General features: G+C 31.3%; 1 protein-coding gene across 1 annotated transcript in view; it reads left to right on the plus strand.

The window, feature by feature from the left end:
• The first annotated feature begins 62 nt into the window (after positions 1–62).
• The window catches only part of LOC129227970 (importin subunit alpha-1-like), a 39,522-nt gene continuing 21,195 nt past the window's right edge, over positions 63–18,389 (plus strand). Inside the window, exons 1-3 of the mRNA XM_054862594.1 lie at positions 63–183; positions 561–630; positions 10,284–10,412. Of these exons, the coding sequence (XP_054718569.1) occupies positions 577–630; positions 10,284–10,412 (183 nt within the window). The 5' untranslated portion in view covers positions 63–183; positions 561–576. The remainder of the gene's footprint in view (positions 184–560; positions 631–10,283; positions 10,413–18,389) is intronic.

Genomic DNA, 18,389 nt, shown 5'->3' on the forward strand with positions numbered 1-18,389 from the left:
GTTTTTTTTCTAAACTTTTATTAAAATAAACGTTTGAATGAGAAGAAGAGATTTCATGTGTCAGTAATTTTAAATCCACCAATAAAAGCCCCTCTTTTGTTATCTGGCCTCCATTTGACTGTTCGCTTAAAAGACTGCTGTTGTCAAAATTTATATTGTATTTGAACTGTAGGTTCTTTTAAAGTAAGAATTATTTTTCACAAGTTATTTGAACTTGTTATTTTATCTTTAACACGTCTTGGTGGTCATTAAAAGTTGTCATTTTTATTGAAAAATTACATTGACCGCCATTATTGCAATTCAAAGTATTATTCTGTAATAATTAGAAAAAATCGGTTATTTATAGTATATTTTCCAACTGTTTACTTTTTATGTCATGCAAGTACGTGTAAAATGTGTTTTCGTGATGTATAAAAACAATTCAGCTTCTACTCCACAAAATTTTTCACTGAATTGTGAATGAGCAGTACATTGCGTAGTGTGAGAAATTCGTGCACGTTTTTACGGTTTTGTGGCTGTACTTTTCTTCGGATTAATTTTATTCTTCTTGTTTCCTCCAGGTTTTGCTCATACATTATGTATTCACAATCCAGATTGAAATGCTTCAAAAACAAAGGCAGGGATCAAGAAGTAAGTTAAACAGCTTTTTCGACTTGTGGCGCTTCTAGGTTCTGGGAAATCTTTCATTGGGGTAGAACAGTGCAATTTGAAGTCAAAGAGTGCGAATCTTCTGTTATTCCGCTAATTTCCACTTATTTAAACATTTTTAATCTATTTTACCCGCATTTCGGAAAATTCATGTGTGGTACAATTTTTTTGAGACATATTAAAACAAACATAAATGAACGAACTAAATTTTAGATCAGTTTACAAAGTCTTTCATAAATGACTTGAACTTGAAACCAGCAATACTTAGACTGTTTTGCTCAGCCTTTCTGCACTGCCTGCAAAAACCAATCCAAAAACTTGGTGCATCTTGAAAAACTTATTTCAAGGACTGCAGAAAAATGTGCTTTAATTTTTCTGTTGGGACCTTGTGACATAATTGTCATGAAAAATTTTAAGTGTCATTGCTGTAATTAATTACAAAGGGGGTTAATCATCTATTTGTTACAAGTGTTGTAAGACAGAATTATTTTTGTGTCCTTGAGTATGAGACCTTAACATTTAGCCGACCAATATAGCATCCAGATGATGAAATGAAACTGTATAAAATTACTTTTCAGTAGCCCCATAGTTGGAACTAATTTTTAGGGCTTTTAACCCAAGATTTCTCACTCCGGGTATTACATACCCACCTCTTCGCTTTCAAATTTCTCCCCACTTTTTTTTTTTTTTTTTTTGGCAGTGGAAGATTCCTTGAGTTGCTGACCCATAGGTTATAACCTTGAAGGGGTAGAAACGGTGGGGACATTCTGAAATTAGTTTCTTTGGAATTTACTCCTGTGCGAGTATTTCTGCTACAGTTCTGAACTAAAGCATACGCAATGCTTCCAAAAGACTTGAAATTAAAACTAGGATCTAATGAAAACATTGCATCCCTGTTAAAAAAGCAAAGTCAACGTACAAAAGCTGTACTGAAAGCCTCAATATAAAAGACGAAAACCAAATTTGTGTGTGAAAAATGTGACAAAAACATTTGCATGGACCATATAGCATGCATTTGCAAAATAAATGTAGAAAGTGTAGAAAATCTTAACAAAGTATTTTATAACTATACTCTTTTCTCTTATTTGCATGTTCAACCTTTTTGGAAAAAAATTGAACTCGAAAATACTAAAAAACCTCCTTGTTAATGAGATACCTTATGCGATCACTCCCGTCTGTTTTGATCGCGCAAGCAATCTCGAGTTAAGGAAATAAGTAAGATCTTAGCTTTCAGCCATCGTACATGGGATTCCCTGATATGGCATCCAGATAATGCAATAGAACTGAATAAGATTACTTATCACTGGTTCTGTAGTCTGTAACTAATTTTATGGGCATTTGAAAATTTGAGGTATGTTCACAGAGGTCTGGCAAAAGGATATTTGGGTCAGTCAATGGACCTTTCACAAAATTCTGATCAACAAAAAAAGACCATAAAATTACGATCAACCAAAACGGACCTTTCAAACATTATTCATTTAAAGAGCTAATCTGAAATCAAAATAATGCATATTTCAGTGTTTAAGCAGATAATTTTTGGAACCTTTTTTAAATTAAGATTAGGGGGATCAGCTTATACATTGAACTGCTTATTTTGAACAAAACAAAATGTTGGTGCTTTGATAGAAATTAGCAACTTAAATTGGTTTTGTTTATATAATTTTGCTTCTTTTTATCATTGACGAATCAAAATGGCTTGCAGCAATGTTATAGATTTCTCTAAAAAGGCCATCTCTTGCACTGTAAAATTGCCACGAAAGACTTTATTTTTCTTGTTCATGATTAAAGTAGAAAATGGCATATCAAGGAATTGGACTTTGAAGTGTAAATCATAGCTAGGGGAGGGGTGTGAAATGAGATTGCTCTAGGTATTATTTTGGGAAAGAATTACATGGGTTGTGAATTTTTTATGCTAACAAGGGGTAATTTTGTTTTGGTTATACAGTAAAACCTGTAAAGTTGACCACACGTCTTAAGTTGATTGCATTTTTCATGCACGGAATTAGCCCTTATGATGTAAATCAACCTTTGTAAGTTGACCACCTGTTTAAGGTGACCACTAAAGTAGGGCACCACAAGTGCTCAACTGACACAGGTTTCACTGTACATCCCAAATGCTGTATTTTTCAGTGTGTTAAAACTGTAAGTCTTGTATTATCAGTAATACTTTTATCTTCCCACCTTTTTTTTTTTTCTTTATTCCAAATTTTCGGCAAGTATGTTGCTGATTATGAATAATATACATCATCCTGTTAAAATGCTATTCTAAATTTATTTCATCGTAATAAACGATTTTGTTAGCAGTTTTTATACTTTTGTTGCTTTTGAATCCTTGTAGGGTCGTTCCACGTCAAATCAACCACAAAAATGGGATTTTAACACCTACCGTCTCGGAATTTGATCAAACTTGGTATACTTCATCCCTTTATGGTTACAAGCAACCCCCTAATTTTTTTCTTTCAGTATCAATGCGTTTTGATTTTACAGCCTTTTGAAATTTGGCGATTTTACATTTTTTGTCATTTTCGAGACACTCAAACCGAGATGTTGTTTACGAAAAAAATTATTTCTTGGTAACTAATGCTATAATCTTTTTGAAAATTTTTACACAAAATAGAAAGACTTTGAACATGTTGATAAAAAATATTTCAATAATCTTAGTTTGCCCAAATTTTTTTTAAAAAATTAGAAAATTGAAAATTTTTGAATTTTTTTTTTCAAAAAAAGATGTTGGCCAAAATTTGAATTTCAACAAAAGGGTCAGCTTTAAAAAAAAAATATCTTGAATATGTACTCTAACTTATCCAATGAAAAACATTAGGGGACTTTAAGGGATTCTGCCCCCCTCCCCCCATCCTGGAAAAAAAACATAAAACATCATACAATCTCTTCCATGTTCTTAAAAACAGAATTGTCAACAATTATGACAAAAATTCAAATACAGTGAAACCTGTGTAAGTTGACCACTTGCGGTGCAGTACTTTGGTGGTCAACTTAGACAGGTGGTCAACTTATAAAGGGGTAATGATTTTTTTTTTTTTTTTGTCATTTCTTGCACCATGTATTCATTTTTTGATTGATTGACATTTACTCTTTCTGTTCAATTCACTTTCATTGTTTAGCATTACTTTGAAACAATAATTTAAAATGTTATTCAAATATTTTTAAAGATTATTTTCGCGGAATGACGCATAATGTGTCATGCAAATTTAAAATTTCAGTAAATTGATCAAAAAAAAAAACAAATTATGAAAAGTCACTTATTTGATATTAATAGTTCCGAAAAATTCATAGCTTCTCAAAAATTACAAATTTTTTATACATTTATAACCCCATGATGATCTACTTTTCAACAAAATAACTCCTTATTGAAGTTGGCGCACTTATTAGACACTAGTTTTAGAAATTCCATATGTGTCAGCTATTTTTCTCTGGTTTTCTCCCTTTTCAATTAATTTTAATATTTCATATCTTTTATCAATCTCAAGTTCAACTAACTTTCTTTTTGAAGCCATTTTATGTAAAACTATAACACAAAGAGCAACAAGTTGGAAACTCATAGTTCAGAAAAGCAGTTGAAAATGAAAATGTCGTATCTCTTAATTCCTTGCACCAGAAATACTGCAATGCAAGTAACTTTACTCTTTAGCACAATTCCATTGTTGCCACAAAATATTGCAACTAGGAAAAATACTTTGTACTTCTCTATAGGGTTATTAGTAGTTTTCCCATGTGGTTAAGCTCAAAAGGAGGTTTAGTTATGCTGCTGTTCCATTTAGTTAGTAAAATGCTGATCTGGTATCAAAAATATTCTTGGAAAGCTTTAAAAAAAATAAAATAAAATAATTTGCTAAGTAAAATTTTAAAAATAAACCAAGTGGTCAACTTACAAAGGGTTTTTTACAATACTCAAAACCAAATTTGGTGTTCATTAGTGGTCAAGATAGACAGGTGGTCAAGATAGAGAGGTGGTCAAGTTACACAGGTTTTCCTTCATTATATAAGATAGGACTAATTCCGTTCCTGACAAAAGCGGTCAACATAGACAGGTGGTCAACTTATAAAGGTGGTCAACTTTACAGGTTTTACTGTATAATGTGTTGAATATGGAACTCAAATATAAAAAAAAATATACTTAAGCTTCTATTTTATTTGAAATAGTTTGAAATTTGTCAAATCAACCACAAAAATGGGATTTCAACACCTACCATTTAGGTTTTGATGAAACTTGGTATACTTCCTTATTTTGTGGTTAAAAGCAACCCCTTAGTTTCTTTTGTTTCCATCTCAATGTATTTTAATTTATAGACTTTTGAAATTTTTCGATTTTGCATTTTTTTGTCATTTTCAAAGACACTAACTGACCTGTTGTTAATGGGTAAAAAAAATGTTTCTCAGTAACTAATAATATTACCTTCTTGAAAATTTTCATAAAAAAATGTTAAGATTTTGAATATTTTTATAAAAAATATTATAATAATCTTAGTTTATACAAAGAATTTTTTAAAAATCAGAAAGTTAAACATTTTGATTTTTTTTTTTTTTTTGGTCAAAAAAACCATTGTTGAAATTCTAAATTTTTAACATCAGGGTCAGTTTTAAAAATCATGATTTAAAGAGAAAATGATCATGAATATGTGCTTTAACTTTTCCTATGAAAAAAGTTATAGGTCTTTTAGGGATTCTGTCCCCTCCCCCCTAGAAACAACGAAAGCATCATAGAGAAAAGTTTTTCCATGTCTTTGAAACAAGAGTTCCCAGCAATTATTTAAAAAGTTTAAATATGAAGTGTGTTAAATATTGAACTCAAACATATGAATTTAATATTCAAGCTATTTTTTTATTTGAAATAGTTAAAAATTATTACAATTATTATATTAAATATAGACATTCTGAAAATTAGATGTCATGAAATTCAAAAGTTGCAGACAACAATATCTGCATATGGATTACTGCATTTTAGTCCAGACAAGTTAAAACTAAAGTAAAGTACCACCAATTCATAATCATGCAGTTACTAGTACTTTCAGGATCCACCCCCCCCCCCCCCCCCACGTTTAAGAGAAATTGCTATCGTGGAACTGCTTTTCCATTATAGTTTTACTGCTGTACAATGACAAATTCATCCTTTTAATTTCTTCAAATTACATTTAACATCCCTTAAAAGTTAATGGCCTGATTGTTTAGTAATAATATGACTAAATAAAGTAAATTACCTTTCCCCCTCCCCTAAAAGCAAATGAAGAAATAAATTAGTATTTATGCACCTCTCGTATTCAATGGATTTTTATATTTTTTAATGACAATTGGAAAACAAATTATTATTTGCATGGAATTTTTTTTTTGTCCAGATCCCCCTCCCTCCCCAACTTAATGACATAACTCACAACTTTGCCTCAACTTACTGGGGTTCCAAAATTTTGTATCACTTATGCTTATTAATGCTTAACATTCACATTATGAAAATTAATTCCAGTAAATGAATTTTTTATTATTTTTGTTTTCCTTCTTTTTAAAAACAATAATAGATTTGAATATCTTGTGAGGAATAAATACATAATTGTTGAAAAGAGATAAAAGCTTCTTGTTAGTCAGGTCTGCTAAAAAAACAAGTCCTGCTCACACTTGTTTAGAAAACAAGTAATGGTGCCTTCTTTCTCTACACGCCTCCCATGGAGTACATTTTATCCTACCCTATCAGAATTGCACAGAGTGGTTGCTGACTCCCCTGGATAAAAGATAGAATTCTCAGAAAGAACTTTTCTAAAATTTTGAGAAAAGGTCAATATGAAAGAATGAATTGAACTAGAATAACAATTAGATGTTGACTTATAGGAGTTCTAGCAAAATGTGTGTCAAGCTAGAAAGCTTTTCAACCATTGAAGTTAGCATTGGGCAGACCCTAAGAAAAATAAATTTAGAGTTACCTGGATTATCAGTGTGTCCAGTTACTGAAGTTTCACTGTATTTAAACTGGAATTATACATAATGTTTATAAATCATTTGTAGAAAATAAAAAAGTGGCTTAGAAGAACATACTGCCCTTGATAAAACTAATGCAGCAGTTAAAAGAGAATCAAGAAAAAGAAAGTATTTTAAATAAAAAGTAGTTACCAAGCTCACAGTCATAATATAAACAACTAACTATAAACGTAAACCATACAGCTTGCTGATCAGCTGTCATCTAATACCAGCTGTTCCTTTTGGAGGGCTAGTAAAGCAACCAAAGTTAGGGAGGTGACAGGCAAATATATTAAAAAGAAAACAAAACATCTAAATAAATTACTAGTGAAGTGTAAAATAAAAATACCTGTCATTTTTACAAATGCCAGGTTATTAGGATCCATTTATGATCATAGAAACACTCAAGATAACAAAACACACTTTTAGGGTCAAATAAGATCATGGGCGCCCATATGCAAAGTCGCAAGGGGGGCTCAAATATTTTCCCCGTGGTTTAGCTGGATATTTTCCCCGTAGAAAACAATTTCAGGATAGATTAGAGTCATTAAAATTAGGCATTTTTAATAACTTATTCATTAAAAGGGGTGGAGAAGAAATATTATTACATTTGTGCAAAGAAAAAAGTACTAAAAGCAAGGAAGTTCTAATTTGAAAAAGGTGGCTCGAGCCCCCCCCCCCCCCCTTGGCCCCCTATATGGGCGCCCTTGAATAAGATTGTTGCAAAGCCTTAATTATAAACATTTTGGGCAATGGTAACCATTTTAAACTCATACCCAATAAATTGCTATGTTAAACCAAATCCAATTTTCAGTTTATATTGCATTCGATTTATGAATCAAGTTAAAAGCTCTGAGCTGGTATTTATAGGATTTTTAATACTTTGTATAAACTGCCTAATTATAAATTAGAATTAGATTTAAAGTTTTAATTTCTATATTGTTTAACAATAATTTTTAGCATGCATAAATTGTTGTAGGAAAATTTCGAATTTTGCGATATCTTGTTTTTATTGTTTATTTTTAATTAATTATTTACAATTCAAAAAAATCTTGAGTATTTAAATGTCATTTAAGTTCAAACACCAATGTATTTCAATATTTAAATTTTCTTTAATGCAATTATTAACTTAGCTTGTAATATTGTGGTCAACTTTTTTCATTAATCAAAATAAGGGGCAGGGGGGGCAGAATCCCTCAAAGTCCCCTAAAGATTTTCATTTTATATGTTAGCACACACGTTAATGATCATAAAAAAAAATATATAAATTATTTTAAATTAGACCCTCATGCCAAAATTTTAAAATTTTGACTATCATTTTTTTATTGAAAAAATTTAAAATTTTTCAGTTTGTTAATTTTTTTAAATTGCTGAATACAAATTTAGAATTTTGACATATTTTTTTCTGAAATACTTGAAATCTAAATATATAATAAAAAAAATTTCAAATTTTTTTTATCTTTAGTTATTGAGAAATAATTTTTTTTGCAAACAGCTGCTGTTCATTCTCAGAGAACTAAATGACAACTAACGCAAAATCGCAAAACTTTGAAGGGCCAAAAAATAAAAACTATTTTTAATAGAGAAGAAAGGCTCTCCTCTGATATGCTCCCCTCTTGGCGAGATTTTAATTTTTCGCTCGATACGAAAATCGCCAATAAGGCGATAACTTGGCAACCCTGGTTTTGCAACTTGAACGCTGGAAAGTAGTTTCTCGAAGTGTCTTTTTGCACGTGTCTCTGTGGTAGGAGGTAGGTGCTCATATGTTCCGCTCTTAGGGAGATTTTAAGTTGAATACTCTAAAATAAAGTTTCAATTCAAACTTTATTTTAGAGTATTCTTTTTCTTGTTGTTTTTTAATGTTAATTTAGTTGAATTTTCTATTTTAATTATGAGTTCGGTTTGTGATGGTGTCCAAATGTATCAATTGAAATTTTTGAATGAAAAATTGTGAATACAAAAATGAGGATATGTTTGTAAAGTTTTTGGAAATAATTCGCGAAATTAATTGGGTGGAGTACAAAATACAAGTAAAATAAGGTTGTTTTTTTTTGGAATTTTTTTTGTCAAAAACATAATTTAAATATTTTTGTAAAGTAATGATAATAAAAAATGGGATAATTTCCCTAAGAGCGGAACATATGTGCACTGCCTCACGTGAGGAAGTAAAAGAAAAGTAAAAAAGGTAAGTGAACATATTTTGAATTATTGTGTTTTTAGTGTGTTTCTGGTAGTTTGTATTTTGGTCTGGTTGGCATTTTTGTAGCACAAAAATGGTGTTAATTTCACATAAAATCTGTGACTTTATTGTATACTGAACGGAGGAGATCTGTGACTTATATCAGACTGTGGAAGTCGGAGGGATAACGGACCGAGCGGCAGCGAGGTCCTGGCGAGCCCGAGGTCTCATAGTACTTTCGTAATGAGACCGAGGCAGGGCCGGCGAGCCGAGGTCTCATTACGAAAGTACTATGAGACCGAGGGCTCGTATCCCGGAGAAACAACGGAAAAAATTAATGCATTAATTTCATTAAATAATTAATGACATAATTTGAATTTTTCCTGTTGGCGCTAAAAAAGCATCGCTAAGAACGATGTATGACATATGACGTCATACATAGTTTTCTTGGCGACGTATTTTTGGCGCCAACAGGAAAAAGTCGCCAAGAGGGGGGTATATCAGATTTGTTCCAGAAGAAATACTTTAGGAGGTTACTTAGGACTATGAAAAGTAGAAGTATACAAAGTTTCATTGGAATCTGAGATGGTGGGTGTTGGGATGTGGTTGAACTGACATGGAATGACCCTGTATCCAATATGAGAACCTAACTCTACTCATTTTTGATGCTTATGCTTTGCTAGCTGGTAAATAGATTTTTTTTTTAAGTTATAGTTCAGAAATTTGAATTCTAATTTAGTGTTTTTTATTAGGGTTAAAAAGTTAAACTGAATCATCCGTTTTATTTTATGTTTGGTTTAACTCTGTTGATACATATCAACAATATGTTAATGGTAGACCTTTAAAATGTAATTTTCAATTATTTTAAGTTTTTATTTGATACATATAATGGCTCTATTTAATATTTCTAATATAATAAGGAAAATTTAGAATGTGTAACAGTAAACAGATATTGATACATCAGTGATGCCCATCTCCAGAAGAGCGCTTCCCTGAAAGAGATCCCCCCCCCCCCAATATTTTCCCGGAAATGAAAAAAAGGAAACCAAAATCGCCCACCTAAAAATTCCTACCTCCAATTTGTGCCATGACCCCTCCTTCCACCCAATAAATTACTATTCTTATAAATTTTAAATAATTTCATTTTTCATAAAATTATGAGATTTTTTTCACAAACGGACCCTGTGAAAAATCTTGGACAATCCCTGGTTCCTTTTCTGGTAATCCCACGAGCAGAGTAAATGAGACAAAAGCTGCAGGTTGATTTTGGCTTATTGAAACATTTGCTGTTTTTCTTCAAAATTTTATTAAATGAATTCGAAAAAAAACTTCATATTAAAAATCTTCAAGATATGTCTGGTCAATTATGTTTTACAATTGGCAGCTCAAAATGTATGAATAATATTCATTTATCGCCTTTCCTTCAGTAAATTTATCTATGTAACTACAAATATTTCAGATATTTTTGTTTTGACTATTTTTTTTTTCCTTGTAGGCTATGAGGCGTCGTCGTACTGAAGTTAATGTTGAACTTCGTAAGCAAAAGAAAGATGCTGGACTTTCAAAGCGTAGAAATGTTGATGATACTGATGAACCAGTCAGCCCCTTGCAGCAACAAAACAAGGTAAGTACCTAATACAAACATTCAGGTTTCCATAAAAACTTGAATTTTAGTACCCTTTAAAAGATGATTTTCTGATGGGTTTTTGAAAAAAGTGAAATTAATCCCGTTTCATCCCTGTCGACTTTTATTTATTCTTAATTTTTAATTCTTAAAATTTAAACATTTTAAGTTATTTTGCAAGTCAGTGGTAACTTTTTTCACACTTTGAAATCTGATGGCTTCTGTAAAACCTGCATGTATTTCCTTTGTGCGTTATTTTGCCAAAATGAATGTTTTTCATAATGATCTTAAATTTCTATACTTTCTTCCAAACTTATTTCTGAAGAAAAATATCTCTACTTTTCATTGAACTGAATTCTATTTTAAAAAAAAAAAATTGGGAAAGATTACGATCCCCAAATTGAAACCTCTTCATTTCAAATAAGGTTATATTTTGGTTTCAATTTTCTTTTAAAATTGTATTCCATAAAAATTCGGTAAAAAGTTTTCAATATTTCTCTGAATTTTTACCTGTTGCAAGGAAAATCTCACTTGTAGAAAAAAAAAACCTTCAGCCTCTTAACATATTTTTTTAAGCTTGGAAGTTAGGTAGTTTTACTTCAAAAAAATAAGAATACAGAATTTTGAATCCTGCTGAATTTTGTATCTTGTAGAAACCTTTAAAAAACCCTACTCATGTTTTAAACTTTTTTCTTGAATTTTTGCGATTAAATGTTAATGCAAAGTGTTCCGAATTTTACACATGAGTCTCCCTAATTTTCAGCTTCAAATGTTAGCAGCACCCTTTAATCAGTAATTTTGTGGTTATCATTATTTTTAATTATGTTTTATATTAACAGTCGAGAACTTGCACACTCTATTTGTAGCACCCTCTTGAAAATTTCGATGTTTTTCACTTTAGTTTGAAATAAAATTTGTCTTCAAAATTATAGATAGTAAGGATGTTACGATATATTAACATAAGCGAGTTTTGAGTGTAAAGTTATGCAGAAGTCGGAAAATGTACAGTTTCAAAATCTGTTTTTTTAGTCGTAAGATTTTGGCAATCATATTGTTGATTTTATTGACAAATGTTTTAGCTTTATCAACCATCTGCTTTTGTATTTTTCCATTATTCTTGTTTTCGTGAAATCTAATGTAATCTATTTCAAGGAAATTTATTCAAAATGTGACTTATGAAAATTAATTACAATTTAATTTTAGAAAATATAAAATAGATTTTGATTTGCTTTAGTGTGTTATTTGCATTGGAGTTATCTTTGACATTTATAGATTTGAAAATTTTTTGAATAATAACCGAAAATAATTGCTCAAAAGCGATGTACTTTCACAAAAGTAATAGAGCCAATCTAGACGTTTTTAGGATATTTCCTGCAAAATCGATTAGACGTTAAACACTAATACTAGAAAATATTTCCGATTTTTTTTTTTCCTTTATTTTTCCTATTCATGAATCTTAAATTTTAACTCGAAATTTATGTATTTTTTTAAGACTTAATTTTAATTTTTCCTCCACATAAAAAAGAATAAATCAGTTCCATAAATGTTTCAAAAATGTCTCCCAACTTTTCCAGAATTAAAAAATTTTGTGATTTTGCCCGGTTTTGCAGAGTTTTTTTAGTTTGTTTACAGCTTTAAAGTGGCTGTAGAAAAAGAATCTTGCATTTAAAAGTTCATTGACAACATATTTGATTTAAATTTTCATGTGCTTTTTCATGTCTAAAATGCCTATTTGATTTCTTTTGGTTTATTTTGTTTTGAAATTTCACGAATATAGTATTTTTTAACCCTTAACAGAGGGAGGTGCGGTCTCGCAGACCGCTCAAAAGTTAATCTTAACACCCCTATCTAATTTTTTGTCAGATTGAATGGGTTTTTGTTTTTTGACCTTTAACATCCCCTCCCTCCCCCCTTGTTTATCAGTATCTTAAGGCAAATGCATCTGGTTTAAATTTCATTGTATTTTTTAGAAGTGGTCTGTGAGTCCGCACCTCCCTTTCAGTGTTACAATTTTCGGCAGTAGTTAAGGTACAGATGTGATATACCCCCTCCCATTTGGCGACATTAGATTTTTTTTGCACAAAATTAAAATATTTTTCTCGCCAATGAGGCGATAATTTTTTATGCATGGCATCCCTGGCCAAACTGACCTGTGTTTAGCAACCCGAAGGCAATCTTACAGATCTGTTCAAACTTGTTTACTTGGGTTGTTTGGGTTTCACGCAGGAGAGATACGTGATGTTGTTTCGTGCAATATACATTACAGGAATGCTTATTTTGTTAGTTTAAATTCAGTAGTTGTGTTTTGAAGTAAAAACATTAGAAAATGCCAGTTTCTTCAAACTTGAAGGTTAATTAAAAGTTAACTCCAACGTGGTGTGTATTTGTAACGTGCCATTGTCATATGATGTATTGTTTTAGACTGAGTGTGAATATTTATACCATATAAAAAGGTAAGTTCTTTATTTTAGAATTCAAAAAAAAAAAAACTTTCAAAATTCTTTGTTTTTACAAATCCTTGAGGGGTTCTTGTAGTTTTTAATTTTATTTTTACTGTATGTAAATTAATTTTACAGAAATAGTACAGTTTTTTTGTTCTAAAAGTTAATTCTTATCGATGCCACGAATTATTTAGACATTCTATTAACGTGCCTCTTTTAGGTACTGAATTTTATGTTAACAATTGAAAGTTCTTTCGGTTGTACTCTTAAAAATGCTGAATTTTATTAATAAATCTGCACAATAATGGTGCATATTTCACACTTAAAACTGTCATTATTGTACACTGAACAGAAGGAGCCACCCTTGGGTGTCTCCATGAAAATATACATAACTGTGACCATACTCCGACTGTAATGTATATTAACAGTCGGAGGGATAGCCGAGGTCTCATTACGAAAGTACTATGAGACCGAGGGCTCGTATCCCGGAGAAATGATGAAAAAAAAAACTAATGCATTAATTTCGACTTGTAATTAATACAATAATTTATTTCATTGTATTTTAATATGTTGACAAAAAACCTCGGCCCTGTACATTTTTGAAGCATATATTCGTGATGTTTTTTGTTGTGCTTTTATGTTGTTTTTATATATATTGTGTTCTGAAGTGCTTTGATCATGTTTTTTTATCTGATTTTTTCCTGTTGGCGCTAAAAAAGCATCGCTAAGAACGATGTATGACATATGTCGCCATACATCGTTTTCTTGGCGACGCTTTCTTGGCGCCAACAGGAAAAAGTCGCCAAGGGTGGGGTATATCACATCAGTTCCGTAGTTAACATGGCTCTTCACGTTAGAACCGCAGATATTAGTTCATTTATCTTATCCGCGTTATGCGGAAGAGATGCAAAATATTCTAAATGAGGTTGAGAATGGTTTGAATTGTTCACAAACTTTAAATGATATTCTAGGGACAGTAAAAGGCTGAATTATTCCTAGGACTCGACCGATGCATCGGCGCCGATGGTTCAACGATTTAGCCATCGGCATCGGCGGCCGATGCTAACTTGCAGGAAACATCGGCCCATCGGCCTTAAAAACATCGAAATGCCGATGGAATTGGCCGATGTTTTTGAAAAAAAAAAGGACTTTTGTTGTTTTACATTTTAATACAAAGTAAAGGGAATTATTGCTTTCAAACAAAATTGTTTACTTAAATTTCAGTATGAATTTCTATAGTCACCCCTGAAAGAGTTTTTAATACTGCATTCAGGTACCAAACAAGTTAATTATTGCGTTGTTTCTTGCTGCTGGATGTATGTATGTATCTCTCATAAGGTAAAACTTAAAAATGGTAAGCTGTAGAAGGCTAAATTTTCGCATGTGGGATGTGCGCACATTCCAGTTGTGCACTTCGCTTTTTGTTTTCGATCGGGTGTTCTAAAAAGCTTATTAACCGATTTTTTGTGGCTATTAATTACTTATTTCAAAGCAAAATTAATATAGCGTCTCAGACTGACGATCATTTAGTGATATATTGCAGAACTGGAGACCATGAAAACAAATATGAGATGCAGAAACCGGTTTTGTTTCATTTTGTTAGATTCCCGTTGAACCGACGGTTCTTTTTAATTTTTCGATATTTGTAATATGAACCACAGTAATGCAGTCTTTTCTGTATCGCTTCGGCGGAGCTACATGTTTGGGGCCCATCGAAATATATTTTGGGGCCCTATTTCTCTATCACAGAAGTTGTAAAACATTTATCATAAGCATTTTTGTAACTCCTACGGTGCCCCTATGTATATGGGACCGCTCGCGCAATTGCAACATTCGCTATATTTTAAATCCGCCACTGCACATCAAAACAAACTCGGGTGCAAGTTTTAAAAGGGTTTTTCTGCTCAATATTTATGATTATTTTGAACTCTATTTTTTTCAGACTATTTTTTGTATTTCCGAGAACACTTGCGTGCCCCTCCTCAAGCTCCCTCAATTTCTGAAATTAAACTCTAGTTGTACTTCTGAGTTGTTTAAAACTAACACCATTCATAAAATTGGAAAAAATTTTCAAGCTTTATCTATTGTTTAGGAAGAATTAAGAGCATTCATGTAAGAAATTGATTAAAGACGTTTTGAATGGTGGCATAACTCGGAAAACAGGGACTTTTGAATTTTTTCTTCAGAAGTGCTGAAGTAGATTCAGAAACTCTTCCGAGACGTTGGTGGTAGCGGTTCTGTACTAAAAAAATTAAGTCGAAGTTGCGGCCGAAATTTAACGTTATGAGTTACTCCAAAAACAGGGTGTCACCCCTAACCCATTCTCGTTGTTTCAAGCATTTCTTAAATAATTAGCGGTTATTCATTTTGGTCAAGAAATGTCATCTTGCGTATTTCTTATACTTATTTCCTCTATATTTTGTAATGCGCCATGTTTTTTGCATCATTAATAGCGATCGATTTTTTTTTTCTCTTGTAAGTAACTATTTTTATGTCTTTATATAAAATCAAGGAATAAGTTATTTTCGTTTTCATCATATGTTTAATAATATGTTATAGAAAAGTTTCAAGGATTTTCTACTATGCCATTTTTTAAATTTCAGAAAATTATTGTCAAATTGAAAAATTTAATTTGAATTTGTTTGTAGTGCTGCATAAAAGATTAAACAATAAAATTGCTCAATATTACGTGTGCAAACATCAGATCAAGTAGTATATGTATTCAGTTATTAACTTGGTGTAAATATTGAGTTTGTTTATTGTAGCTGCGTTTTAAGAACCTCGCTCTTTTCATGGATATTTCTTTTTTCCGCAAAACTTATGTCATTTTTATACATTTATGAAAAATACAAACTTTTCTATTCATAAAATTTAAATAAGTATAAAAATATTCCTATTATGATTTAATATTGTAATTTATCTGTTACCTTTTTTGTTTAATTTGATGATTAAAAAATGTCGACGTGCAATCTTTCCACTTTAATTGCGTAATTTGTTGACGGTTTCATAGCTTTATTCTTTTTTTTTTTGAATGATAAAACAACATAATTTAATGTTTTTTAACTATGTTTAGTTTACCTAAATCATACAATATTACAATATTACTGAAGTCTTTGTTATGTGTTCAATTAAAAAAAAAAATCAATTGGTTTTTAAACAATATCTTTGTTTTTCTTCCCTTTCTTTTTTTTTTTTTTTTTTTTTTGGCTGTTGTTCTTTGTCTTCCATCAAACAGCACACAAAAAAGTAGAAGCATTACTACACCCTATACAAATTGTACGTAGTACGATCCAAAAGTTCGGGGAACAAGTTGTATAAAACCTTACCCAGAATAGTTCACATTACCGAAGCACATCCACCTTCAAAAGGTCATTTTGAGGGACTATGTACTTCTGCCAGTTTTCATATAACTTTTGGAAACACTCCTGGACGCCATTTTTCGCTACCTTCTGTGATGCAGCTTTATCTTCTCCTGACGGAAGAAAGCGGTGTCCATGTAAATGTTTTTTTTTTTTTTTGCTGGGAACAGGTAAACATCACACGGAGCTAAGTCCGACGAAATGTTATGTTATTTGCTTGTCATATCAGAGTATTGACCAATGGAACCGTGCATCCTCAACAAGAAAGTCGCCTTCTTCCCCACGATGAAGTTGAAGCAGCAGCGCAAGAGGCCTTACAGGAGGTTGCGACAAAGGTCCAGGAGTCCTTCTGAAAGCTATACGAACGTTGGCAGAAGTGTATAATCGTTCAAGGTGACTATTTTGTAGATACAGAGGCTCCCAAAAGTGTTCGTACACCCACGACTTTCATTGAAATAGACCCCTATGGCATTGAATAGAATTAATATTTCGGAATAGGTATTTAATTATAAGATCTATGATCTATTTTTAACAAAACTGCACGAAAATTTTTAATAAAACATGAAAACTTAATTTTTTAAAAATCAAAAACCAAAAAGTGCCGGAAATTTTATTTTACAGAAGTCTTCGTACACTTCGGAAAAAATATCAAAAAATTAGTAAATAATCTAACTTTTTATTAGTAGAATATCATGCAGTAACAATAACAGCTTTTAAACGTCTGAGATGAGATTTCATTGTTTTTTCTGTCTTTTTTTGTGCAATTTCTGAGTAAGTGTTCAGCCGCACTACGAGTCTTACTGTTTCTAGTTCGCTTTTCGTTTCAATGGTGTATTTTCGTAATCTAGCCACCAGATATCTCCAAATATGTTCCATTAAGATTAAATCTGGCGATTGAGGAGAAATTTCTAAGCTTAAGGACAAATTTTGAGGCACCAAACTCGAACGTGTGCTTCTTATCGTTAACTTGATAAAAAAAACAAAGTTGTTTCTGATAACCAAATTTTGGGTTAATAGTTTAAAATTGTTTTTTGAAATATTTAAGTGAACAGCATGATTCATTATTTCATCAAAAAATTCCAAATTTCCAAGTCCTGATGCTATTATGCACCCTCACACAAAAAACACCTTCACAGTCCTGATTAACTGATCCAGTTAAGCTCTTAAGATTAAATTCCTCATTTTTTCTTCTGTTGACAATTATGCACTATTTTAACCCAAAATATTGAATTTATTTTCATCTATAAGTAAGACGTTGTTTCAAAACGTTTTGAGCTTATTTATCATTTATTTTACGACGGAAAGCGTAAGTTTACTGTTTTACGCGCGAACAAGAAATTTTCTGCGGGAAGGGGTCCCCTTTAATCCAGCTAATCAGAGAACTTGGCGAACAATTTTAGGTGAAAATTAAACGTAAAATGTTTCATTTAATTCTGCAGAAACTTTTCCAGCGCTCAAATGTGTATTTTTTATAATTTTTTTAATTGTAAACCTCCGATCACGCTTTGTTAACTTTGCCAGTTGACCTTTTGTTACCTTGTTTTCGATCCGATTCTTGTCTTTAAAGCATTTTATCAAGCACTTCACTATAGAATGGTATAAATTAACTAATTTAGAGACATTTCAAACCAATTTATGGCTACTGTGAGGGAAAAAAAATCAAATTTCGAATCGTGTTTGCTGTTTTCTGCGCATACCTGCCATTTAAAAATAATAAACAGAAGCTTAGGGAATAAATAAACAAAAAATTAAAGGCAAATGACTCTACAGTGTCATTACAATGTAAAAACAATAAAAAAACCACATATAATAATTTTAATCATGAATTTATTCGAAAATATTTCAGTGTACGATGACTTTTGTGGCGTATTTTTTCTCTGTCTCATCGTTTTTTGACAAATTTCAAAAATAAAATTTGGCAATATTTTGAGAAAAACTACTGGGTTTTATTCAGAATGGCATAGGAATAGTGTAAAAAAATGGTCTTCATATTCGAATTCAGTTTTGCGTTATTTTGGTTTTACTACAAAATTTCAAAGTGTACGAACACTTTTGGGAGCCACTGTAGATGTACTTCGGTAATGTGAACTATTCACGATATTTTTATATAACTTGTCCTCGAACTTTTAGATCATACTACTTACGTATGAGTTTTCAACTTTCTATTTCATAACGTT

The sequence above is a fragment of the Uloborus diversus genome, chromosome 8 (genome assembly GCF_026930045.1).
Source record: "Uloborus diversus isolate 005 chromosome 8, Udiv.v.3.1, whole genome shotgun sequence".
Classification (NCBI taxonomy): Eukaryota; Metazoa; Arthropoda; class Arachnida; order Araneae; family Uloboridae; genus Uloborus; species Uloborus diversus.